Source organism: Limanda limanda, chromosome 1 (assembly GCF_963576545.1).
Source record: "Limanda limanda chromosome 1, fLimLim1.1, whole genome shotgun sequence".
In the NCBI taxonomy this organism is placed as follows: Eukaryota; Metazoa; Chordata; class Actinopteri; order Pleuronectiformes; family Pleuronectidae; genus Limanda; species Limanda limanda.
In genome coordinates, this window is record NC_083636.1 from 22,512,646 (window position 1) to 22,540,033 (window position 27,388).

Sequence of the window (27,388 nt, forward strand, 5' to 3'; positions counted from 1 at the left end):
AAGTTAAATTCAACGTGTCTCTCCCCTTGTCTGTCCCCCTGGTGTCTCTCTCTCCTGGTGTCTCCCCCCTGGTGTCTCTCTCTCTCTCTCTCTCTCCTGGTGTCTCTCTCTCTCTCTCTCCTGGTCTCTCTCTCTCTCTCTCCTGGTGTCTCCCCTGGTGTCTCTCCCCTCTCTCTCTCTCTCTCTCTCTGTGTCTCTATTTTCAGGTGTCTCTCTCCCTCCTGGTGTCTCTCTCCTGGTGTCTCTCTCTCCTGGTGTCTCCCCCTCTGGAGGAGTATAAATACTCTGTGGTGTCAGGGGTTGGGGGGGTTCCTGTGTGTCCCCGCCCCAATGAGCTGTGTGACATTCCTGAGAGTGAAGCTCAGTGGCTGAACTTTTTAAACCTCTCTCTCTCTCTCTCTCTCTCTCTCTCTCTCTCTCTCTCTCTCTCTCTCTTTCTCTCTCTCCCTCCCTCTCCCCCACACCCCCCCCCCCCCTCTCTCTCCAGCAGCTGTCCCGACTGTCCTCAGGCCGTGTAGCCGCCCACCGCTCGTCTCTGCCGGCCACAGAGCCCGAGAGAGTCCGGAGGAACACACCGCCCCTGTCTTCTCCTTCTTCTCCTTCTTCTCCTTCTTCTCCTTCTTCTCCTATTCCTTCTTCTTCTCCTTCTCCTTCTCCTCCTCCTCCTCCTCTCTCTGTTTTCTGATCTCTCATCCTGGAACTTATCGTAACTTTGCGCACTGATCCACTGACTCTGGATCAGATCTTTGAACAGCGCACATTTAGACGCTTACAAACTTTGGAGAGTAGCGTCCTCCTACCCGGAGCTCCTTGTGTCCTCCTCCTGTCTACTCCCCTCTCCTCCTCTCTCCTCTCTCCGGGTTTGGAGGAGGCGGCACCATGATGAGTAACAGCGGCTTCTTGGAGCCTCAGATGTTCCAAGGCCCCGCGGACCCCGGGCAGGAGGAGGAGGAGGAGATGCCGGCCACGGAGAAGGACCTGGCGGAGGACGCTCCGTGGAAGAAGATCCAGCAGAACACGTTCACGCGCTGGTGCAACGAGCACCTGAAGGTGATGAACAAGCGGATCGTGGACCTGCAGAAGGACCTGAGCGACGGGCTGAAGCTCATCGGGCTGCTGGAGGTGCTGAGCCAGAAGAAGATGTTCCGGAAGTACCACAACAGACCCAACTTCAGGCAGATGAAGCTTGAGAACGTGTCCGTGGCGCTGGAGTTCCTGGAGAGAGAGCACATCCGGCTGGTGTCCATCGGTGAGTCACGCACACGCATCGACACGCACACGCATCAACACGCACACGCATCAACACGCACAGGCATCAAAACGCACACTTTACGCAGCTTTCTGAAGCTACTGCGGAGGTCGATGTTCTCAGAGTCTGAGCTGCTGATTGGTCCACAGGTTAGTGACGCACCTGTCAGTCAGCTGAGAGGGAAATCATTTATTATAAATTATAAATACAAATACTTTGTTCACGAAGCATCCTGTTGTCATGACAGCACATCTGCCCCTCCCAGTGAGGGAGCAGCTGATTGGCTGAGGCAGAGCGGGGGTGTAAGGTTTGACCAGGTCCTGGATGTGGACTGGACCCCATCCGTCCCCAGCAGGGTACCAAGGATGCAGCTACTGGTAACCAGTGAAGGGAGCGGAGGACCGTGAGTGAAATCAGAACCTGGACCAGAGCCTGGCCCAGAGCCTGGACCAGAACCTGGACCAGAGCCTTCTGAGTTGGGGACACATGAAAGTACAATGGAGTTGATTCCCTCAGCTACTGAGCAGCAACGGAACCGTCCTGTGGAACCGTCCTCTGTCCATGTTCAGCCTGAAGTGGTTCAAGAAACAGGAAGTGATGGGAGTGAAGCTGGAAGTGTTCAGGAACCAGGAAGTGATTGGACTGAAGCAGTGAACTTTTCCAACAGAAAACTGAGATCCAGCTTCCTCTGATCCAGACGAGTCAGAGTTTAAACTGGTTCATGTACATTTACACTGGGTTTGTCAAACTCTTTAACCGTGTTGTGACTCTGCGGGGGGGGGGGGGGGGGGGTACATGAGGTGATTGATGGCAGGACAGCTGAGCTCTGCTCCGCCTCCACCTACAGCTGCTGGAAATAGACCTGAGACAAACTGACTGAGACAGACTGAGACAAACTCACTGAGACAAACTGACTAAGACAAACTCACTGAGACAAACTGACTGAGCAAACTCACTGAGACAAACTGAGACGTATTCTGGATCAGCTGAGGTTTGATCAGTGAAGCTCTGGAATCACAACATTTGAAATATGAATCATGGTGAAACCTTCATTTATTGAACATTTATTAAAGTCCATGGATCAGATTTAACGGAAGAAGAACATTGTTGTTTGAATTGATTTAAACATGAAAATATTCTGACTGTGTAATGATTCACATGTGTTGAAGCCGTCAGCTCACAGGAATGTTAAAGTGAGGCCAGGACCCCCCCATACACACACACATACATACACACACACACACACACACACACACACACACACACACACTGTTCTTAACTCAACAAGAGCAAAACCACCAAAGAGATGTTATTAGCAGTGAATGAAGCTCGGAGGACAAATCGATGCTGAAGGAACTGAACACATGAGCAACCGGCTGTGGGAGCTCAGGGCTCGAGTGGAGAAAAGGTTTGATGCTGTCGTAACGTTAACGCAGGTCAGGAGGAGGACGCTTTAAATCCTCGACTGAACCGTGTGAGTATCTGACGAGTGTTCTGACGCTTCCTGTGTGGGTCAGAGGTCAGAGGTCGGCTCCTCCTGTTTCCACTCGTTCATGAATCACAATCTGATTCGAGTGTCTCATATTCACATCACGTATGAATAACTTCATGATTCAACATCAGAACATATCAGCAATAATATTAAGAGTTTAATTCACTTTGTGAAGAAGATGAAATCCTCATCTGATCCTGGATCTGTGTCATCTGTTCAGCTGCTGATGCTTCACCAGCTGCACTGACTCTGGATCAGTCCAACTGTGTCTTTACATCTCCACTCACACACTGTGTGATGACATCAGAGGAAACCTGTGTGTGACTGTGTGTGTCTGTGTGTGAGATCTGCTGACTGTCACACTGCTGCCTCATCAATAAAGTTCAGTTTGAATCTGAACAACAAAGATTCTCCTCACTGTCATCACCCCCCACCACATGACACTGTGGGGGAGGGGGGGATGAATGTGGCCTGTGTGTGTGTGTGTGTGTGTCTGTGTGTGTGTCTGTGTGTGTGTCAGCTGTCGTCACAGTTGGTCTGAGGCATTTGAACCAACAGCTGGAGGGTCAACACACACACACAAACACTCTCTCTCTCTCAATAATGATCACGACAGTGAGTTTAGATAAAAACTAACCTGTGACATATTTATAATATTATCTCTGTATATTTTAATAAAGTGTTTAGTGTGTGTGCGCGTGTGTGTGTGTGTCTTTAAATAGCTCAGCTCTGAAGTTGGACTCTGGGTTTTCCAGGAAAAACAAAAACACACATTTATACAGCTGCTGTCCACCTGCTGTGTTTGTGTGTGTGTGTGTGTGTGTGTGTCTGTGTGTGTGTGTGTGTGTGTGTGTGTGTGTGTGTGTGTGTGTGTGTGTTCGCTCGACTCTCTAACAACTGTTGTCTGTTGTGTTACCAGTAGCTGCCTGCATCCTTTTTCAGAACACTAGACTGGACGTTCAGTAGAGAGAGAACCTCCCAGACTGATGATCAGCTAAGAATTCATATTAGAGTTTTTATTGTTATACACATAGATGACTTTATTGAAATGAAATATTATTACTGTGTTACTGAAGCAGTTTGTTTCCTTTCGTTCAGTTAAAAAGTCACATGACCCGGATCCTCGCTCCTTGTCACACTCGTTTTGTTTCTGTGCAGGGCGAGCTACAGCTGTTTGTTGGTAACCCATGGCAACCAATGTTAATGAGAGAGAGAGAGATTGTGTTAAGATATATGTGTGTGTGTGTGTGTGTGTGTATGTGTGTGTGTGTGTGTGTGTGTGCGTGTGCATGTGTTTGTGTGTGTGTGTGTGTGTGTGTGTGTGTGTGTGTGTGTGTGTGTGTGTGTGTGTGTGTGTGTGTGTGAACTAACATCTCCTGTTTCCTGGGGAAAGATTACAGTGACACTCCATCACAACATTTCCTCTTTGAACACTGGACCTGACTAATTTCTGGACTCCTGCTTCCTGTGTGTGTGTTGAACTTCTGAGCTCAGAGGGAAAATATGATTATAAGATTGTGAACAGGTTTTTTTTCCACAGAGACTCACAAAGTCAGGTCCACACACACACACTCAGTGTCAACACTCTGGAGGAAAGAGGAAAGCTCAGCAGAAGCTTAGTCGTCAGTTGAGGTGAAAGGGCTGATGGGAGTTGAAGTCAGCTGACGTATGAACAGATTTATATGTTGTCTGATTAAATTTAGCTGATTTGAATCCGTTTATGTTGATATGAAAACTTTTATTTTACAGAAAAGTTGTGTTTTTATTTGATATAGAAAACAAAATATGAACACAAAATCTGTATTTGAAGTATTAAATATCAACATCCACATCAGCCCAAAGGACGCACATTGTTCGGACCTGAGTATAAAAAGTTAGTGAGTTGGGAAACGAAGCGCAGAAGTGAACGTAAATGAAGAGTCAGGTTTCGTCTGCAAAGAACTTTGACTTCAACGACTGAAAAGAGACCAAGTTCAAAATTATTATTAAATCCATAAAGTAATTTTGTCCTTATTATCTTGAGTATGGAAATTAAAATGACTCAATGTGGAGACTGTTGTGCAACTTCAGTTCACTGTTGTAACTGCAAAGTTTATTTTTCATCGTGAATCAAACTTCTGATCATTTCTGGATGGTTGTCATGGTGACGGTTAATCATCGTTAAATGTGGCGTCAGTTGACATGAACATGTTGAAGGAGTCGAAGCGTCTGTGGAGTTCAGGCAGGTTCATGGTCCCAGAAGTCAACTGGTCTGTGTGTGTTAGTAAAACCTACTGATGGGGCCAGGCTGTGATTGGTCGATCCATCAGAGTTCATGTGGTGAAAAGAAACTACGCACTTCAGATTGTGTTGCTGTAGGAGCCACGAGTGTAGGAAAAGATGACTTTATAACAAACGTCACAAGGAGCAAACAAACACATCTCTTAACCTGTAAATGACGGGTTGTAATGTCTCCACCCGTCCTCTGTCCCTCAGACTCTAAGGCGATCGTGGATGGGAACCTGAAGTTGATCCTGGGTCTGATCTGGACCCTGATCCTCCACTACTCCATCTCCATGCCCATGTGGGAGGACGAGGACGACGAGGACGCCAAGAAACTGACGCCAAAGCAGCGTCTGCTGGGCTGGATCCAGAACAAGGTGCCTCAGCTCCCCATCACCAACTTCCACCGGGACTGGAGGGACGGGAAGGCGCTCGGAGCGCTGGTGGACAACTGTGCCCCTGGTGAGCCCCAGAGCTCTGATACACACGCTTATCAATAATCAATCAATAATCAATCAATAATCAGCTTAAGGAGAAACTGATGACTGTGAGGATTTCAGGTTTGTGTCCGGACTGGGAAACATGGGATCCCAGTCAGCCGGTGGAGAACGCCAGAGAGGCCATGCAGCAGGCGGACGACTGGCTCGGAGTTCCACAGGTAAAACAAACAAATTACGCACAAAAACACACACTCGGGTATATGTGTGTGTCTGCGTCCTCAGGATGAAACCTTGTCGTCATGTTGTCTTTGTGTTGTGGTTCTTCTTCAGGTGATTGCTCCAGAGGAGATTGTCGACCCAAACGTGGACGAGCACTCTGTGATGACCTACCTGTCTCAGTTCCCTAAATCCAATCTCAAGCCCGGCGCCCCCTTGAGGGCAAAGACTCTGCACCCGAAAAGAGCCAAAGCTTTCGGACCTGGTGAGGAAACACACTCGTCACTTTTCTTAGTTATGTGTTTCCTGACAGATCAAACTCAGGTGTGATGATGAACCTTTGACCTGTGGGATTCCTCTGAGTACTGTTCTCGGCTCGCCGCTATAACTGTGTTATTCATAATGAAAATATTTCTGTCTCCTTTTACGCTGATGATGAACTGATATTTGTTGATAAATTCAACAGAACTTTGTCGGCTCCATTTTACGCAGAATTTGTTTAAGTTCATTTAAATTGGAAATGGTGGATTTTATAAGTAATTAGCTCGGTGTGATATATTCATGAATTAGTGAATACATTTTTGTCTGCGTTTATCAGTTTGCATCTGAAATAATCGGCTCAGGTTGGTGCTAACGCTAGGCAATGCTATTGCTAACCCTTCATCGTGTCTCAGGTATCGAACCTCGAGGGAACATGGTTCTGAAACCAGCGGAGTTCCTGGTGGAGACAGTGGAGGCCGGACTGGGCGAGGTTCTGGTTTACGTGGAGGATCCAGAGGGACATACGGAGGAGGTGGGAACTCTCATCACTCCTAAATAAATTAAATGGTTAAATCAGAATAAGTTCAGACAGTCTCTGCTCTGTGTGTCCACAGGCTCGAGTCATCCCCAACAACGACAGGAACAGAACCTACTCTGTGGTCTACCTGCCCAAAGTGGAGGGGCTTCATAAGGTGAGAACAACACCATTTAAAGGTTCACTTACTCCTCAGCTTTCCTCTCATGGTAGTCTTTAGTGAACAGAACGGAATGTGAACATCTTCAGATTCAGTGGAGAAGATTTAACATCATCTGATAAAACGTTAGATTCACGATCAAACTGTTTTTAGGTCTGTAAGAAATTAACATGACATGCCTGTGATTCCCTCTCTGACCAGGTGAAGGTGCTGTTCGCTGGGCAGGACATTGACAGAAGTCCCTTCATCGTGAACGTTTCCAAGGCGATGGGCGACCCAAGCAGAGTCCAGGCCCGTGGGCCGGGGCTGCAGACGACGGGCAACGTGGCCAACAAGCCGACGTACTTTGATATTTACACAGCAGGTAAAAACTGAACTGTTGCTTTACGACTTCAATTCATCTGATAAACAAACAAAGACAAAGTGTGGAAACGTTTCTTTGTCCGTCCTCCAGGGGCGGGAGCCGGAGACGTGGGTGTCATCATCGTGGACTCTAACGGTCGCAGGGACACAGTGGAGATTGTCCTGGAAAACAAAGGGGACAGTATTTTCCGCTGCACCTATGTTCCCGTCCTGGAGGGGGCGCACACCGTTTGCGTGACCTTTGCTGGGCAGCAGATTCCCACAAGTCCTTTCACTGTCCACATCTGTGAGGGTATGTGTCCTCCGGTTCAGTTCTGCTGGAGTCTGAAGATTCTTCTAAGTTCTGATGTTTAAACTGAAACCAGGAGGATTTTAACTGCTGAAAACTGCTTTTATTTATTTCTGAAATATAATGTTTGTTCTTTTTATCATCTAATAATCAGAAGAATGAAGTTGGACCCACCGTCCTGTAACATCTGGTTTCTAACCAGACAAAGGTTTAAAATGATCGTATGAAACATGAAGCTCAGTCTGGATCTAATTGAACAGTAGCACGTCAGTTCTTATGTTTGATTCGTTGAAACTGTTCATCGTATCCATAGTCTCCTCCCTCATTGGTCTGTCGGCAAAGGTAAGGGCGGACTTAACTTTAGTTTTAGATAAAGTTTAGATAAAGGATCTTGAACTTTGAACCTGGTTCTCTTTGATTCCGTACTCGTTTGTTTTGGCTTTCTTCTCAGTCAGGATTCAGGTTTAGAGTCGGGATCATCGGATCCTGACTCGAGACAGAAGCTTGTTTTGATTTCTGCTGTCTTCATGGAGTACTGTTGAGTACTGTAGTACTGTGGAGTGCTGTGGAGTATTGTGGATTACTGTAGTACTGTGGAGTACTGTGGAGTACTGGAGTACTGGAGTAGGCCTACTGTGGAGTACTGTGGAGTACTGGAGTACTGTGGCGTACTGTGGAGTACTGCGCCCTGAGGTGCTGATGCTGCTTGTTTGCTTGTTTCTTGACTGTTTAAAACTTGATCCGAAGATTTGATTTACTTGTTTGTGTGAATTTGACTCTGGAGTTGAGCCTTGATTTGTGATTTTAAAATCTTGGATTGAGATTTGTTTGGGCTTTAAACAAAGAACTCTTGTCTTCCTGGTTCTGGTCTTGCGGCAGCGCCACCTGCTGGTGCGGAGGGGTCTTTCCTCTTATATCTCCATCTGTCATCACTGTTGTTCCCTCCTGCAGTTCCACAGAGCGCCCCAGCTCCCGGCTCACCGGTGCAGATGGTACCTCAGTCCACTCGCACCCCTCCCTCAGACAGGACACGAAGAGCCCCCCCTCCAACGCCGCCCAAACCCAGTCGACCAAGTTAGTAGAGGCGAGGGGGCGGGGTTTAGGGCTGGGGCTCACCTGGTTTCCTTCCACCTGAACTCAAACATCCTGCCTCCACCTCTCTGCGTTTCCTGTTTGCAGCATGTGCAGCAGCTGCTTCGTCTTCACTGCCACCCTGAGCGGCTGTGGGGGGGCGGAGCCTCTCTCAGGGTTTAACGCCACTTTAACTGATCAACAGACTTTAATATCTTCAGCTCAGAAACATTTAAACATTTTTAAAACATGTTTCATCTGTTGAGAACACATTTATCGGCAGATATTTTGATTAGAGACAATTTTGTGCCAAAATATGTATTTTACAAGTTCTACCTAATTCTACTTATTCTTCAACATTGTTGTTCAAGCTTTTTAATGGTTGCTAAGACACAGGGAAACTCACGAGACTCATACAATTCTGATCATAATATTATCTATTATATATTATAATAGATAACATTACGGCCACATACGCTGAGTTTTAGATGATTTTATCAACGTGTCATGAATCTGATCGAACTTTTAGGGTTTGAAGGTTTTTAATTCAATTTTATTAGACGCTAATTTCATAATTCAGATTCACATTCAGTGTTTTCAGTGAGTGAGTTACTTTGAACAAAGACGTCACTGAGTATACTCAGAAAATCTTTGTTTTTACATAAAGAAATTGAAATTCTTACATTTATTTTAAATATAAATAAATTGTCACTTTAAATTTGAAGGCCCGCCCCTTAATAAACCTTTTATTTTATTTTTAATTAACTTGTAGCCTCTTATTTAAACAGTATGTGACCTTTACATGTGAATAATTATCTTCATCACCTGCTTCAGCTTCAGTGACTCTTCTTCCTCCAACACCAGCCTCTGTTATTATATTATTTATTTAAGATGGTTTGATTCAGTCTGAATCTGCAGCTTCTCCTCCTCCTCCTCCTCACGCTTCATCTCACTTCATCTTTGCTGCTTGTTTCTTTCATCCTCACTAACAGTTCATGTTTAAATTTGGGATTCAGGATTGATAATAATGAAAAATGTAATTTATTGTCTATTGTCAGTTTATTGTTTAAATAATTCAGTTGGAATATTTTGCATTTAAAAACAGTATTATGTGTTTTTTACTATACAGAAACATTCAGATTGAAAATTAAATTATGAAATTATTATATAAAATCCCATTTCAAATTAAGGTGAACTAGAGTCAGTAAATTCTAATACATTTTCTTTGAATTGTTATAATTTGTCTTTTGTAAACACTGATAAAACATAATGTCTTGGGAAATAGAATAATTGCAACTTTTATTTTTTAGTGTTTTTAAGTCAAAGATATGAAATCTCTATATATGTAATAATTAATTAACCTGAAGAAAATATGTTATCTCCCTCAGGTAGTTTCCTGAAAAGCTAAACATGAAAGTTAGTTACAAACAGTTTAAATAAAAATCCAATGTTATTGTTAAACTCGCACTAATTATTTTTGTTTCACCTCTTAACGTCAGCTCATGAAGTTAGACTCAGTTTTAGAGTCGTTTTGCTGGTTTCTTGTCGCCTCCTCTAATCCGTGTCCTGCGTCTCCTCCTGATTGGTCCAACAGCCTGCAACCCCAACACCTGCCGGGCGTCGGGCCGCGGTCTGCAGCCAAAAGGTCTGAGGGTGAAAGAAGTGGCAGATTTTAAAGTTTACACTAAAGGAGGCGGCAGCGGTGAACTGGAAGTCACAGTGAAGGGACCAAGTAAGACGCCACCACTCAGTGATCACTTTGGATTTGTTTTCAGATTTGCCATTTTCAGTCCAAGTGATGTTTTTATCTTGAACTCAGACGGCCTTGAGGAGCTGGTGAAGGTGCTGGAGGTGGAAACCAGTCTGTTTGAGTGTAATTATTATCCCATCATGACGGGAAAATACATCGTCACCATCACATGGGGAGGACACAGCATACCACGCAGGTGAGACTCCATCACCGCAGCCACCAACCCGCCAGCAGTACTGTTTCAATTGAAACGTTCCAGTTATTATATTTATTGTTTCCATGTAAACACAGAATTATAAAGGATCTAGCATAGAGCCGTGAGGAACTCCAGAGGTTAACAATATTCTGCCGCTTTCATGAAACATGTAACACTTTTTTCAAGATCTTGAAGACTTGATTAGTTTGGACTTATATCAAAAATGTCATCATGTTTTATTGATTCCATTTTTTTTCCGACCAACAGAACAAATTAAAACATTCAAATTTTTGTTTGAGTTAAATTTCTTTGTAAAATGACTGAATTAATGCATTTAAATGATTTGTTTATATTATGTTGTCACTTATATTCTTATATTCTTATATTCTATTTTTGGTATTAAAATATATTTTATATCTTTTGTCTAATGGCAGATGATTAAATCTTTAACTGTTGTGTAATAATGTCTAACATCACGTCTTCAGTCCATTTGAGGTGCAGGTAGGTGAGGAGGCGGGGCCTCAGAAGGTGAGGGCCTGGGGCCCGGGGCTGGAGACCGGCGCGGTCGGGAAGAGTGCGGACTTTGTGGTGGAGGCGATCGGGACGGAGGTGGGAACACTCGGTACGTGTTGACCAAACATCACCACGAAAATTACCACAGGGAACATTGGACGCCAATATATTTGATTTTAAAAGCGTCACTGCACAGTTCATAAGTTTGGAGAGAAAGTAAAAATTCTTTCTGTTTTGTCACAGACAACTGAGACATTAGGACGTCTGTGTCTTCTAGTTTCATATTATTCCAAGGAAAACAGATAAACAGCAGTGTCATCAGCAAACAGAGACATGATGGACGGACGCTATACTACGTAAAGTTTTTAACATGAAATAAGCTTTTGAGCTGTTAAAAACTATATTGTTTTATGATCTGTGTTTATTCATCGTCTCAGAGAAATTAATCCATAAAACTTGAAATATAAATATTAAACTTAACATGAACCCTTCACACTCCTGCTCCCCAGAGGATGAACACTAGAGACAGGTTTTATTTTGACTCACGTGTTTTTACAGGTTTCTCCATCGAGGGCCCGTCTCAAGCCAAGATCGAGTGTGACGACAAAGGTGACGGATCATGTGACGTTCGTTACTGGCCGACTGAACCCGGTGACTTCGCTGTCCACGTCATTTGTGACGACGAGGACATCAAGGACAGTCCGTTCATGGCTCACATCCTCTCTGCTGCCAACGACATCTTCCCAGAGAAGGTTGGACCACAAACCTTCAAATGATTCCACACATGTAAAGTGTTCACTGTTAATAACGTGTGGGACGTCCTCAGGTGAAATGTTACGGCCCCGGTCTGGAGCCTCTCGGCTGCATCGTCAACAAACCTGCGGATTTCACCATCGATGCTCACGGAGCCGGACGAGGGGAACTGAAGCTCTACGCTCAGGTGACCTTCAGCCTGTTTGGATCAAACATCCTTCTTCTGTCATGATGCAGCTACGTGACGTGTTTGTGTTTCCAGGACGCCGAGGGTTTCCCCATCGACATACAGATCACAGAAAATGAGGACAGCACCTTCCTCTGCGTTTATATTCCCACTAAACCCATCAAACACACCATCATCGTGACCTGGGGCGAGGTCAACGTCCCCAACAGCCCGTTCAGGGTACGAGGCCTCGGCTGTTAACTCCATTACACTAATGTTTTAAAATCAAAAAACAAGTTTAAACGCTGAGACAGCAAAGCTAAGATTCATAATCTCTTAAGATCTATTATATTTAATATTTATCGATAGATATCATTTCACAGATACAATCATTTGTACATCATCCACATATTCATATAAATGAAAATTATTGATGTTTATTTTGACACTTAGTGACAGAACCAAAGAGGACCCAGGTTAGAGCCCTGAGGTTCTCAGATTTATATGAAACAATGTGAAATTATTAAATGTTATTCACTTACCTGTTGTTGTTCATTTGTTGATGAGTTGATAAATGTGTCAAATAGCAAATACAAAGGCATCAGAAATATATATACATATGAAATGTAATGTTGCGGACCAGGTGACGATCGGTGAAGGCAGTCACCCGGAGAACGTGAAGGTTCACGGTCCCGGCGTGGAGAAGACGGGACTGAAGGCCAACGAGCCGACCTACTTCACCGTGGACTGCAGCGAGGCCGGCCAGGGTTGGATATCTCTGACGTCATGCGTCCTCTTTTACTTCTTCATAATGTTTTAATCATTCCTGATAATGTTATTTTCTTCCTGCAGGTGACGTCAGCATCGGGATCAAATGTGCTCCAGGTGTGGTCGGAGCTGCTGAGGCCGACATCGACTTCGACATCATCAAGAACGACAACGACACGTTCACGGTGAAGTACATGCCCCCGGGTCCGGGACAGTACACCATCATGGTCCTGTTCGCTGATCAGGTGAGACGCAGGTTCACAACCCCTAGAAAATAACACTGAGCTCACCTGAACGCACCCCTCACCTTGTATGTTACAACAGGAAATACCCATCAGCCCCTTCAGAATAAAGGTGGATCCCTCCCATGATGCAGCTAAAGTCCGAGCAGAAGGACCTGGACTGAGTAAAACCGGTGAGGAAAAAAAATCAGAGAAAGAAAGTGAGCAGTAAGTCCTGAGCCTCATGATGTCTTGTCTTTCAGGTGTTGAGGTGGGGAAACCGACTCACTTCACCATCTACACTAAAGGAGCAGGAAAAGCCAAACCCAAGGTTCATTTCACTGCTGCCACTAAAGGTGAAGCCGTCCGAGACTTCGAGATCATCGACAACCACGACTACTCGTACACCGTCCGCTACACGGCCATCCAGCAGGTGAGACCACGCCCTCTCCGCCATCCGCGTTCCCACATGAAAACGAGCAGCAAAGCTCAGTAAACCATGTCCACTGTTTGTCTCAGGGCAACGTGTCCGTCACCGTTTGTCACGGAGGAGACCCCATCCCCAAAAGTCCCTTTAACATCAGTGTGGCGCCCCCTATGGACCTGAACAAGGTCAAAGTTCAAGGGCTGAACAACAGTAAGTCAAACATCAGACATTAAAGTATTATTGATCATATAGTATTCAAATCGAAATAATGACAATAAAATAAGTTTCTCTGAGCGAGCATCTTTCTGTTTTGTTTTTAAACGAAGAGGTGGATGTTGGGAAAGATCAGGAGTTCACCATCAGCACACGAGGAGCCGGAGGTCAGGGCAAACTGGAGGTCAAGATCACCTCGCCGTCTCGTCGACCAATCCCCTGCAAGCTTGAGTCGGGCACAACCAATGAGCTTCACACAGTTAAATACGTCCCCCCTGAGGAGGGGCCGCTCAGACTGGACGTCTGCTACGACGGACACCCGGTCCCAGGAAGTCCGTTCACTGTGGAGAGCGTGATGCCGCCTGACCCGACCAAGGTGAGCCCCCCCCCCTCAGACAGTTAAATGGTCAGTTTTAAACCTCAGACTGAACAAGTCGTCTGTTTCTTCTGAACCCTCCAGGTGCGGGCCTGTGGTCTGGGTCTTCAGGGAGGCGTTGTGGGTAAACCCGCCCCCTTTGCCATTGACACAAAGGGAGCGGGCACCGGCGGTTTGGGCCTGACGGTGGAGGGGCCGTGCGAAGCAAAGATCGAATGTCAGGACAACGGTGATGGCTCCTGTTCGGTGTCCTACCTGCCCACTGAGCCCGGTGAGTACGCCATCAATATCCTGTTCGCTGAGCAGCACATCCCAGGCTCCCCCTTCAAGGCCGTGGTACAAGCCGCCTTGGATCCCAGCAAGGTGACGGCGAGCGGCCCCGGCCTAGAGCGAGGCAAAGTCAACGAGGACGGATCCTTCACGGTGGACTGCTCCAAAGCCGGAGAAGCGGAGCTCACCATCGAGATTATCTCAGACTCTGGAGCCAAAGCTGAAGTTCACGTCCAGAACAACAGCGACGGGACCTACTCCATCACCTACATCCCACAGGTCCAGGGCATGTACACCATCACCATCAAGTACGGAGGACACGCCGTGCCCACATTCCCTGTCCGCCTGCAGGTGGCGCCGGCTGTCGACACCAGCGGAGTCGAGGTCTACGGACCGGGAGTCGAACCCAGAGGTGAGAACAAACTCTACAGAGTTAACGTTTTGATTTTATTAAATCAAGAAATAAATCTCTATCAAATCTGAATCATTCAAACGTCATCTGTGTTTTATTTTATTATTATTTATAAATGTAAATCCAGTGTTTTTATGCAGTGTTCAGAGAATGATTAAAGTCAGTAGGTGGAGGTTCATGTTTTTAGTCTCTGGACCGAAGTCTGTTTCTTGACGTCAGCGCTCTTTGGTTTATTTACTGACACGTAATGAAGTCTGCAGCTCATTTAAACTTGAAAACTAATTCATGAAAAGCGTGAATGTTGCACAGAGGCTGAATAACATGTAGACTCCTTCCTGTGTTTCCTGATCAACATCTGCTGCGTCCTCGCTAATGAATGTTTGATTTGTTTCTGGTCCGCAGGCGTCCTGAGGGAAGTGACCACACATTTCATCGTCGATGCTCGGTCGCTCTACAAAAGTGGCAGTCAAATCAAAACCTGCATCTCCAGCCCGTTAGGCGCCAACACAGACGCCTACATAACCGACAAGGGCGACGGAACGTACCGGGTGGAGTACACGCCGTACGAGGATGGTGAGCAGTCTCACACGTCGGTGGGGCAGGAGGCTGCAGAGCTGCGGCTGGTTTATAGATGTTTTTCTTCCAGAGCAACACATCGTTAAACACTAAAATCCCCAAAAGAAAAATCCCTGCTGTAAAGTAAAGAGAAAAAATTCCTCATGTTAAAAACTGATGATTAAACTGACACCAGAAGTGAACTTTATTATTTTATAATGTGAATATGATGATTATTATATGAAAGTGTTTATACACACACACACACACACAATGTGTGTTGTCTGTTTTCTGTGTGTGTGTGCGTATGCCTGTGCGAAAGGTTGTTGGTTCTAAGTCTGAATCATTCTCAGGAACCTTTGAGCAACAGCTTCTCACTGACGTCAGCTGAGAACTGAGGTTACTATTAGTAACCACCATCTACAACAGAGCCACCTGTGACATCACGTTCATTTGAACATAAAACACCTGGTTTGGATAAAACCTATTTTCCTGTGTGATTAATGAACAAACCGCTGAGCTCAGCCATAAGTTGCCAAACAAGATTATTGTCTATTTGGACGATAGGTGGCGCTGTCAGTGTTTTTTGATATCTAAGCCCAGGTTCTTATTTTTACGACTCGTGACTTGAACTTGAACTTAGAGTCGGACACAACCAGGCGGGGGAATCTCAGACCTTCCCCCCCCGGCCAGTCCCAGGCCTGATGGGAGGTGTCGTCCCTGATTCACACAACCTCTGTAGCAGAGCATCATTCTTATGGCCGTCTGCAGTGATGACATCATGACGCCTCCTCCCGTCTGTGTGGCGTCCAGGTGTCAAGTGACCATTCTGTGATTCTTCTCTGGTCTCTTTCTGTCGTCAGGTTTACATCTGATCGACGTTCTGTTCGGCGACGTCTCTCTGCCGAAGGGTCCGTTCAGAGTGACGGTGACAGAGGGCTGTGATCCCAGTCGAGTACGAGCGTACGGTCCAGGTCTGGAGGACGGACTGGTCAACAAACCCAACCGCTTCACTGTCGAGACCAGGTCAGTTCCCCTTTTAACCACGTCCAACATGACACGCATCTGAAGATGTTTGACAGCCACTGTCTGGTTTCTCATGGTCTGGTTGTTCCTCAGGGGAGCAGGCACCGGGGGTCTGGGTTTGGCCATTGAGGGTCCGTCTGAGGCCAAGATGTCCTGTAAAGACAACAAAGATGGCAGCTGCAGCGTGGAGTACATCCCCTTCACTCCTGGAGACTACGACGTCAACATCACGTTTGGAGGTCTCCCTATCCAAGGTGAGGGATCCACTTATTAGATCGTGAGTTTAGATCTTCAAGAGTTCAGCTGGGGTGAAACTCACCTGAGTGTTGGTGTCATAGGAAGTCCTTTCAGGGTCCCGGTGCGAGAGCTGGTGGATCCCAGTAAGGTGAGATGTTCAGGTCCTGGACTGGGAAGTGGAGTCAGAGCTCACGTCTCCCAGACATTCACTGTCGACTGCAGCAAGGCCGGCGTCGCTCCGCTGGAGGTTCAGCTCTACGGTCCGACAGGTGAGACCATGAACGCCACACTGGTTCTTCTTCTTCTGATTCCTGAGAGACACGTCGATGGACTCAGACCTCAGCCTCAATGAATGATCACATGATGAAACGTTGCTCCTCAGGTGTGACGGAACCCATCAGCATCAGCGACAACGGAGACGGGAGTCACACGGTGAACTACACTCCTGCCAACGATGGCCCGTACACGGTGTGTGTGAAGTACTCCGACCAGGAGGTTCCTCGCAGGTCGGTGCTGCATAGATCAGCTCGCGATTCCGTCCTCTTTGTCTTCATGGCCGAGGTCTAACGTCTCAAACGTCTCTTCTAAGTCCGTTCAAGATCAAGACGTTACCGGCTCACGATGCCAGTAAAGTTCGAGCCAGCGGTCCCGGTCTGAACGCAACAGGGGTCCCAGCCAGTCTGCCGGTGGAGTTCACAATTGATGCCCGGGACGCTGGAGAGGGACTGCTCACTGTCCAGATCCTGGTGAGTCTCACTGTCCTGAAGGACACCAGCTCACAATGAAAGGTTCCAACTAAAATGGTTCTTCAAACCTTCAAACCAGCTGTGAAGTAAACCAGGGGGCGCTGCGTGCTGCGGGGGGGGGGGGCTTATAACACAGGACACAAACATGAAGAAACTAAAACAAAGATCTCTGGTGAGAAGTGCTGACACATGAAGAAGAATCAGATGAGGAATGGAACGCTTACAGGATCAGTTTGTTCTGAGGCTGCTCCCGTTTCTCTTTGCAGGAGAAACCGTGGTCATGTGGTCATGTGGCTCATGAGACCAGTGATGTGCAGCGCGTCACTTCAGTTTTTTAACGTTACTGTTTGTCTACGTGTTCACAAACCGCACATGTCCAGGATCCGGAGGGAAAACCTAAGAAGGCCAACATCCGAGACAACCGGGACGGGACGTACACGGTGTCCTACGTCCCCGACATGACGGGACGCTACACCATCACCATCAAATACGGAGGAGATGAGATACCGTACTCGCCGTACAGAATCCACGCCTTGCCCACCGGGGACGCTAGCAAGTGTCAGGTTACAGGTCAGGCTCCGCCCATCACTGCTCTATCAACCAATTGGATTTCTTCTCCTGAAACTGTTGTTTTCCCACAGTGTCGATTGGAGGACACGGTCTGGGTGAGTTGTGATTAAACTTTGTTCAGTTACATGACAAAAATGGGTTTGATCAAATGTTTTTATATAAATAAAATTCAGCAGGGACTCAGTGACTTTACGTTCAGGACGATGTTCGTGACTCGTGTCCTGATGTCTTGATCTCGTCAGGATCAGGGATCGTCCCGGCCGTCCAGATTGGCGAGGAGACCGTCATCACCGTGGACGCAAAGGCTGCCGGGAAAGGTAAAGTCACCTGTAAGGTGTCCACTCCTGACGGAGCGGAGCTGGACGTGGACGTAGTGGAGAACGCAGACGGGACGTTTGATATCTACTACACGGCCCCGGAGCCCGGGAAGTACGTCATCACCATCCGGTTCGGAGGGGAACACATTCCCAACAGCCCCTTACACGTGGTGGTGAGTCCCAGAGCTGCAGAGGCCTAAAGGGCCCCAGGGACAAAGGGACATAAAGGGCCTCAAGGGCCACAGTGACCTAGAGCCGCAGGGACATACATATTAATGTTTTTAAATGTTTATTAAATTTAAAGAGAAAAAATGTCACAAAACTAAAGTGTGTGTGCATGTGCGTGCGTGCATGCACATGATGGTGTTAACTGTGTGTCTGTGTGTGTGTATGTGTGTGCGTGTGCGTGCACATGATGGTGTTAACTGTGTGCGTGTGTGTGTGAGTGTGTGTGTACTTGTTCAGTCAGGCCAGTGCCTCTGGTCCATTAATAGAGGAGCCATGTGACCAGCTTCAGTTACAGCAGACGTTCTTTCCCTTTGTGGGTTTCTCCCTCAATGTGTACATTACATTATACAGTAATCTGTACTTTACTATTCTAAACGGTCTATTATACTACATTTTACTTTACTCTATACTATACTGTTCTATATGGTATATGTTACTACATTATATTAAACTGTACGACAACACAGTTGTATAGTATACAGGAGCATGGTGACAATAACTCCCCCCCCCCCCACACCCCGTTCTCTGTTTCCTGTTTTTCAGGCGACCGATGATCCCGTCAGCCCGGTGGACGTGATGGAGCCTGTGCTCCGCCCCTTCAGTCTCGTTATTCCCTTCACGGTGCAGAAAGGAGAAATCACAGGTGACTTACTGCAGCTCTCTTCACTTTACTGCAGCTATATTCACTTTACCGCAGCTCTATTCACTTTACCGCAGCTCTATTCACTTTACCGCAGCTCGCTTCACTTTACCGCAGCTCTATTCACTTTACTGCAACTATATTCACTTTACTGCAACTATATTCACTTTACTGCAGCTCGCTTCACTTTACTGCAGCTCGCTTCACTTTACTGCAGCTCGCTTCACTTTACTGCAGCTATATTCACTTACCGCAGCTCTATTCACTTTACTGCAGCTCTATTCACTTTACTGCAGCTCGCTTCACTTTACTGCAGCTATATTCACTTTACTGCAGCTCTATTCACTTAACTGCAGCTCTATTACCTTTACTGCAGCTCGCTGCACTTTACTGCAGCTATATTCACTTTACTGCAGCTTCCTTCACTTTACCGCAGCTCTATTCACTTTACTGCAGCTCGCTTCACTTTACTGCATCTCTATTCACTCTAATCACTTTACTGCTGCTCTATTCACTTTACTGCAGCTCGCTTCACTTTACCGTAGCTCTATTCATAGATGTCTATGCATAGATATGTCTTTGTGTCTATGGCTCTATTCACTCTATTACTCTATTCACTTTACTGCAGCTCGCTTCACTTTACTGCAGCAATATTCACTTTACTGCAGCTATATTCACTTTACTGCAGCTCGCTTCACTCACAGATATGAACACTAGATATCTCGGCCGCGTTGCCGGCCAACGGAGACGAACGTCACCACATGGCGGCCATCTTGTTGCGGGAGGCTCTCTCACCCATAACATTGTGTTGGTAGTGGTAAATAACCATAACTTGCTCAATTTTCAACCGATTTTGAAACGGTCTGGTTTGTTATAAACGTCAGAGATGTAGATATGACACTGTGTACTTATGAATAATTATGTTATTTTCTAAAAAAAATTAATAATTTATGCAGTGTCATAACTACATCTCTGACGTTTATAACAAACCAGACCGTTTCAAAATCGGTTGAAAATTGAGCAAGTTATGGTTATTTACAACTACCAACACAATGTTATGGGTGAGAGCGCCTCCCGCAACAAGATGGCCGCCATGTGGTGACGTCCGGCTCCGTCGAGCGAGATATCTAGTCTTTATATATATCTATGGCTTCACTTAACCGCAGCTCGCTTCACTTTACTGCAGCTCTATTCACTTTACTGCAGCTCGCTTCACTTTACTGCAGCTATATTCACTTTACTGCAGCGTGCTTCACTTTACCACAGCTCTATTCACTTTACCGCAGCTCGCTTCACTTTACTGCAGCTCTATTCACTTTACTGCAGAATTGAGCAGAAATAAAAAGATCACAGTAGAAAACGTTTTTTTGAGGAACTGAAATTATTAGTTATTATTTGTTTAAGAGGAATATTAAGTTGAGGGTAATAAAAGTCTTTTGAACGACTTTTATTTATTTTCTATTTTCTTCATGTTAATTTGTCTAATGCTAACACAACGTGTCCGTTTGGACTCGATCACGTCGACATGAACCTAATAAAGTTTTTATTGAATGTTATTAACAACTATGATTGTTTTTTAAATTGTTATTCTTCAGGTGAGGTGCGAATGCCGTCTGGTCGAACCGCCTGTCCTCACATCACCGACAACAAGGACGGAACCGTCACTGTGAAATATTCACCCTCTGAACGAGGTCTGCACGAGATGGACATTAAATACGACGGGAACCACATCCCCGGTAAAAACCACCACGAGGGTCAACGAGTCCGTTTCTGTCTCTGGATGGAAACAGACTTCAGCTCTGTCAGGTTTTAATTTGAATAAAAATAATTTGTGTTCGTTCTGGTGTTTCCGCAGGAAGTCCTCTTCAGTTCTACGTTGATGCCATCAATAGTGGTCATGTGACAGCGTACGGCCCCGGGCTGAGCCACGGCACCGTGAACCAACCGTCTACGTTCACCATTGTCACTAAAGACGCCGGCGAAGGTGACGTCACATTAACGGAGTCTGTTCGAAGGAGAAACGTTGGACTGACTGTACGAAGTGTGTCTCTGCAGGGGGTCTGTCTCTGGCGGTGGAGGGTCCGTCTAAAGCTGAGATCAGCTGTAAAGACAACAAAGATGGGACGTGCACCGTGTCCTACCTGCCGACCGCACCGGGAGACTACAACATCATCGTCAAGTTCGACGACAAACACATCCCCGGCAGCCCCTTCACTGCCAAGATCACCGGTCAGAACCCTTCTCTTTCACTAACTTTGTGCTGTAGCATCTTCAGAGGTTCTTTTGTGTAAGGTTTCAGAATAAAAGCTTTGCACACTTAACACATTAAAACACTTTGTTTTGAAAAAAATGATCAAAATCAGCTCAATGCAACAACAACACGTCTTTTCGATACCTGATCTGATCAATGAACTGCGTTTGGATCCTGACACCAAACGGAAGTCGTATTGTGGAGTTCCTCAGGTTTCAGTTTTATTTTCTGTATAAATTCTTCTTCAAACTCAAATCTAATATAGAAATTAGATTTAATCAGTGACGAAACGGAAACATCTGTATAAACTGTATTTGATCAACAGGCGACGACTCTATGAGGACTTCTCAGCTCAACGTTGGCACGGCAACAGACGTGTCCCTGAAGATCACGGAGACGGACCTGACCAGTCTGACGGCGACCATCAGAGCGCCGTCTGGAAGCGAGGAGCCGTGTTTGCTGAAGAGGCTTCCGAACAGACACATCGGTCAGTTGTCCTGCTCGTGCTCCAGGACGTAGTCACAAAAAGACGGAGACTACGACGTATATTCATGTGTCCAGATAATCCCCCGTTCCCGTCAAGACACACACTCAGAAGTGTTGCAAACTTCCTTTCGTTGTTTCAGGTGTGAAAAGTTCAGGTTAGGCTAACGCTGCTGGGCCTCATTCACCAATATCTTTTTATGAATTTCCTTAAATTTATTCTTAAGAAGTTTTGTAAGAAACCTCTACGTCAGATTCATGAGGCGTTCTTCATCTGCAGACTTGTTTGCACACTTGTTCTTATATTGATGAATTCCAATTGTTCGTAGGTTGAAACCACCTCAGTTTTTCCTAATTAGCATCGTAAACGCCCACCAGTGCCAATAAAAGGTCATGAGACTGAAGCGCACACACAGATATCACGATCTAAAGACGGAGCTCTGGAGTCAAACCGTAAATAAAGTTGTTAAGTGTTCTGTCAGCAGTGACCATAAAATACCACAAACAACGAAACATACACACATACTAACTGTGGTCATTCTACACAATAGAAACTATTGGAGACTCATCCTGCGTTTGTTTCCTAAAGTAAGTTCTTCTCTGCAGGGATCTCGTTCACGCCAAAGGAAGTGGGCGAACATGTGGTCAGCGTGAAGAAGAACGGGAAACACGTGACCAACAGTCCCTTTAAGATCATGGTGGGTCAGTCTGAGATCGGAGACGCCAGTAAGGTGAAGGTCGTGGGTCAGGGGCTGCTGGAGGGACACACCTTCGAGGTGTCCGAGTTCATCGTGGACACCAGGAATGCAGGTGACCATTCAATACGTGTTCCAGATGATTGCTCACATCCACCGGTCCAAGGTTCACTGGAGCTTTCACTCGTCCTCTTCTGTGTCTCTCAGGTTACGGAGGTCTGGGTCTGTCCATCGAGGGTCCCAGTAAAGTGGACATTAACTGTGAGGACGTGGAGGACGGAACCTGTAAAGTCACCTACTGTCCCACCGAACCTGGAAACTACATCATCAACATCAAGTTCGCTGATCAACACGTTCCAGGTACAGACATCTCCAAATTCAGCTTGAAATTGTTTATTTTCTTGACATGAGAACTTTGATTGACGGGTGAAGTGTAAACTGTTCCGACAGGAAGTCCGTTCACCGTGAAGATGTTCGGCGAGGGGCGGATGAAGGAGAGCATCACCAGGAAGCGTCAGGCGCCCTCCATCGCCACCGTCGGCAGCACCTGTGACCTCAACCTGAAAATACCAGGTGAGCTGTGACATCATCGCCTCCTCTTCCTGTCTGTCACCTGTCCGCACCTCCTCTTCTTCCTCTTCACCTCCTTCTGTTTGTCCCTCATCTCCTCGCCGCTGCCTCCTGCCGGTCACAGGGAACTGGTTTCAGATGGTGTCGAACCAGGAGCACCTGACGCGGACGTTCACCCGCAGCAGTCACACGTACACCCGCACCGAGAGGACGGAGATCAGCAAGACCCGAGGAGGCGAGACCAAGAGGGAGGTGCGCGTGGAGGAGAGCACGCAGGTCGGGGATCCCTTCAGGGAAGTGTTTGGAGACTTCCTGGGACGAGAGGGTCGGAGCGGGTTCAACAGACAGCCACTGCAGGACGGTGTGTGTGTGTGTGTGTGTGTGTGTGTGTGTGTGTGTGTGTGTGTGTGTGTGTGTGTGTGTGTGTGTGTGTGTGTGTGTGTCTGTGTGTGTGTGTCTGTGTGTCTGTGTGTGTGTGTGTCTGTGTGTGTGTGTGTGTTGTATGTTTTGTCTCGTTGCTAACATGTCTTTGGTTTTATTGTAAAACACTTTGAGCTGCATTATGCATGAGAGGTGCTTTATAAAGTTTATTATTATTATGAAGGCGAGCTGTTGTCTTGAACATCTCTTCTGACCCATGGCGCTCTCTCTGGCTCCTCCCCCATCAGGTGAGGCAGGTAACCAGGAAATGACGGCTCAGGTGACGAGTCCCGGAGGAAAGACGGAGGAGGCGGAGATCATTCGAGGAGAGGACAGCACCTACAGTGTCCGGTTCGTCCCTCAGGAGATGGGCCCTCACACTGTTAATGTGAAGTACCGGGGCCAACACGTCCCCGGGAGCCCCTTCCAGTTCACCGTGGGGCCCCTGGGAGAGGGAGGGGCCCACAAGGTGCGAGCAGGAGGAACCGGACTGGACCGAGGAGTGGCCGGGATCCCGGGTGAGCTGGAAACATCTGGTCTTCTATTCATGAGTTAATGGTGTAAATGGTTTCTGTTTATGTGGTAAAATAATATCACAAACGTAAAGATGGATGTTAAATGTGTTTCAGGTGAGTTCAGTATCTGGACCAGAGAAGCCGGAGCTGGAGGTTTGTCCATCGCTGTTGAAGGACCCAGTAAAGCTGAGATCACGTTTGAAGACAGGAAGGACGGATCCTGTGGCGTCGCATACGTGGTTCAGGAACCTGGTGAGAATCAAGTTCTAACAAACACTCATCACTTCACTTCATCTGAATCTTCTCTGAAAATCAATCAAACTACTAATATGAGGTCTCCACAGTCCCCTATTATATCTATTTATAGAAAAGTCGGATCTTAAATAACGATATAAAAGTCCTCAACACTTTTCTCTTGTTTCTCCAGGTGATTATGAGGTTTCTATTAAATTCAACGACGAAAACATCCCAGATTCGCCGTTCATCGTCCCCGTCGCCACTTTGTCGGACGACGCTCGTCGCCTCACCATCACCAGCCTTCAGGTCAGAGAACTCTCAACTGTTGAACCTCTGATGCGTCAGCTGCTATTTTATATCATCACTTTTAGATTCGTAGTGTTTAGTGTTTCTGTGAGCATGTGTAAATGAATCTGCTCGACCTTCATCTTTTAACTTTAATTTACCTCTGACGATTAAAAGCTTTTTATGTATTTTCACCACATTCACACAAACTTTATTTATTCAGCAAAATGTTAACGTGCTTCATCTAATATAATATTAAAAGGCTGATAAACTATGAAACAGCTCCAAAGAATTAAAGATTCATGAGTGGGAAGAGAAAACTTAAAAGAAAAACTCACACAAGCACAAACTACAAAACAATTATTACACAAGGTCTCATACTATTTATATTTCATTAAAATATAGAAAAATAATCTACATTTTCATCTACAAATTCATTTTATTCTTTTGTAGAAAATAAATTCAGGAGAATTATTTAAAACTAACAATGTATTTCCTTGGCTATAGAGCATATTTACTGTCGAATATATCTTTCATTCACGTTGTGTCCATCTTCATTTGCTCCAGTTACATTTACACTGATTTCTTATACAGATATTATTCATATAGAAACAGAAATAATCTGTTTGCTCAGAGTTAGGACAGATCTTTAAAGGTTAACGTCATCAATAACTTTATAAAGAAAAGTAAGAAAATATTAAAAACATTTTCTGATAAGTGATGAAGACACAGAAACTAGAAACAAAGTCAGTGTTTTTATCAAATTTGTTTCACACTCGCATGTCAAAGATTCTGTTGGTCTCCGTTTGTCAGGAAATGGGTCTGAAGGTTGGACAGGAAGCTTCGTTCTCTGTACAGCTGAACGGAGCCCGAGGTCTGATCGATGCTAAGATCCACTCGCCGTCAGGAGCCGTGGAGGAGTGTCACATCACCGAGCTGGACAGTGGTGAAACCTTTTAAAATACACCTGGAGTTCCACAGGGCTCCAGTCCAAGTCCACTTCTGTTCTGTTGAATGTCGTCATCTCGAAACCGGAGAATCATGTTCATCTCTACGCAGCTAACACAAAACTCTATATCTGATCCTGAAAACGTTTTACTGCTGAAAAATAACCTCTGACATGTAATAATTGGTGTAAAGACCTGTCTCCAGTCTGAAACAGCAAATCCTTGTTTCTACAGATCAACACGCCATCAGGTTCATCCCGAGAGAAAACGGCGTTCACTCCATCGATGTTCGTTTTAACAGCAGCCATGTCCCCGGCAGCCCCTTCAAGATCCGAGTGGGAGAACCAGGGCAAGTCGGAGATCCTGGTATGGTGTCCGCCTTCGGACAGGGACTGGAGGGAGGAATCACTGGTAAACGTCATCCTTAACCGCTTTCATTTTAAAACCTGGGATAAACTGGTTAAGAATATTTAACGTGTGTTGGTTTCCTCCTTCAGGTGTGGCGTCAGAGTTTATCGTGAACATCTGTAACGCAGGCTCGGGAGCTCTGTCGGTGACCGTGGACGGACCCTCCAAAGTGAAGATGGACTGTCAGGAATGTGCTGAGGGCTACAAGGTCTCATACACACCCATGGCCCCCGGAAACTACCTGATCTCCATCAAGTATGGAGGTGGTCACGTGGTCGGAAGTCCCTTCAAGGCCAAAGTCTCAGGTGGATCAATAAACCTTCAACACCACACTGACGCCCTGAAACTGACATATGAGCGCAGCGTGTACCTGAACGCAGCGTGTCCCTGAACGCAGCGTGTACCTGAACGCAGCGTGTCCCTGAACCTAGCGTGTACCTGAACGCAGCGTGTATCATTCTATTTAAACTCAACTCAAATTAATTGCTGCTAAATTTTCACATCACAAAAACTTCCTGAACTTTTCAAACGACCATGAGAACCTGAGGAACCTCAGAACCTCCCCGAGGTTCTTCTAATGTCATGTGTTTGTTTTTAAACATTTGAATTCTGCTCATGTTTCTTTAAATCTGTCTTCAGGGCCTCGTCTGTCCGGCGGCCACAGTCTTCATGAGACGTCGTCCGTTCTTGTGGAAACCGTCACCAAGTCGTCAATGATGGGCGGGGCCTTCGCCTCTTTACCCAAGTTCTCCTCAGACGCCACTCAGGTCGTGTCCAGAGGCGCCGGCCTATCGAAGGCCTTCGTCGGTCAGAAGAACGCGTTCACGGTCGACTGCACTAAAGCAGGTGAGGGCAGGAAATAAACAGGGAGGAAAAAAACAAGTAAGAACTATTCATGCAGCGTTGGCATCTTTCTCTCTGCAGGGACCAACATGTTGATGGTCGGTGTCCACGGACCGAAGACGCCGTGTGAGGAGGTGTACGTCAAACACATGGGCAACAGGATGTACAACGTCACGTACACGGTCAAAGAACAGGGCAGCTACATCCTCATCGTCAAGTGGGGGGACGAGAACGTCCCCGGGAGCCCGTTCCACGTCACCGTCCCTTGAACCTGGACTCGCCACGCCCGTCTCGCAATGTCCACGATGCCCTGAGACTGTCTCACACTAATTTACACTGTCCTGTTTACTGTTGCTAAGGCAACGGTTTTGCCTTTACTGAATCAGCAGCTCTGGTTGGCGTGAACAACGAGAACCTGCGTTAGCTTCGAACAACCAGATCCTTGGCTTTATTTATTCTCTGAAGGTTTTATTCTCTGACAGAAATTGTCTTATTATGGAGGAGAATCTTTGAGAAACAGATTTTTTGTTTTTTACCACATGATAAGTCGCTTTATGTGTGAATGATGAAAACATCGTATTTACAGAGTGAAGAGATTTTCTAGTGATTTTATATGAATGAGTTTGATTTGTTCAGTTTTCAGGAAGAATTAAAGTTCTGCTGCTCGTCAAACCGACTTGTTTCTCTAATTCATGAAATCTAACGTGTTGTTTTCAGGTTTTTCAGTTTTACTTTTGTTTCGTCGGCTGCGACTTCAGGCGTTAACTTCAGAATGTTCTTGTTCCCTTAGGTCGGCGCTAAACAGATTTTTCTGTCTCAAGCATCCTGCGATGGTTTGGTGCATTAATGATCGGTGTCCACAATTTGCAAAATGCAAATGAACACCAGGGGGCAGTGTAGAGGCAGATTGGACCTCCAGGGTCTCCATGTTTTTTTAACTTTACAGAATAATAAACAATGTGAGTTCTATGGTGTGCCCTCTAGTGGAATACTCCAGTAACACACAAAGTAC

The 27,388-nt window shown here is 46.1% G+C and overlaps 1 protein-coding gene across 1 annotated transcript; it reads left to right on the forward strand.

Annotated features, from left to right (window-relative positions):
• The first annotated feature begins 510 nt into the window (after positions 1–510).
• LOC133000098 (filamin-C-like) lies at positions 511–27,052 on the forward strand. The gene is made up of 48 exons (XM_061069976.1): positions 511–1,249; positions 5,217–5,465; positions 5,564–5,661; positions 5,774–5,924; positions 6,334–6,452; positions 6,535–6,612; positions 6,817–6,979; positions 7,070–7,270; positions 8,219–8,341; positions 9,933–10,070; positions 10,158–10,284; positions 10,770–10,906; positions 11,356–11,549; positions 11,624–11,737; positions 11,813–11,956; positions 12,360–12,483; positions 12,569–12,729; positions 12,809–12,899; positions 12,969–13,138; positions 13,225–13,342; positions 13,459–13,721; positions 13,806–14,403; positions 14,806–14,976; positions 15,822–15,984; positions 16,078–16,238; positions 16,323–16,490; positions 16,604–16,727; positions 16,811–16,967; positions 17,348–17,537; positions 17,609–17,632; positions 17,780–18,027; positions 18,626–18,725; positions 20,318–20,458; positions 20,578–20,706; positions 20,778–20,951; positions 21,299–21,460; positions 22,063–22,266; positions 22,359–22,511; positions 22,602–22,724; positions 22,846–23,082; positions 23,390–23,659; positions 23,771–23,908; positions 24,084–24,199; positions 24,992–25,124; positions 25,360–25,536; positions 25,623–25,838; positions 26,173–26,379; positions 26,458–27,052. The coding sequence occupies exons 1-48, from the start codon at positions 880–882 to the stop codon at positions 26,643–26,645; spliced, it is 8,205 nt and encodes a 2,734-aa protein (XP_060925959.1). The 5' UTR covers positions 511–879; the 3' UTR covers positions 26,646–27,052.
• Positions 27,053–27,388: the final 336 nt, after the last annotated feature.

Bases quoted from the DNA above. Each gene is read 5' to 3' on its own strand.
- LOC133000098 (XM_061069976.1), top strand. From the start codon at position 880: ATGATGAGTAACAGCGGCTTCTTGGAGCCTCAGATGTTCCAAGGCCCC. The intron at 6,613-6,816 runs GTGAGAACAACA...CTCTCTGACCAG, and splicing joins AAGTGGAGGGGCTTCATAAG to GTGAAGGTGCTGTTCGCTGG. The intron at 23,909-24,083 runs GTGAGAATCAAG...TTGTTTCTCCAG, and splicing joins ATACGTGGTTCAGGAACCTG to GTGATTATGAGGTTTCTATT.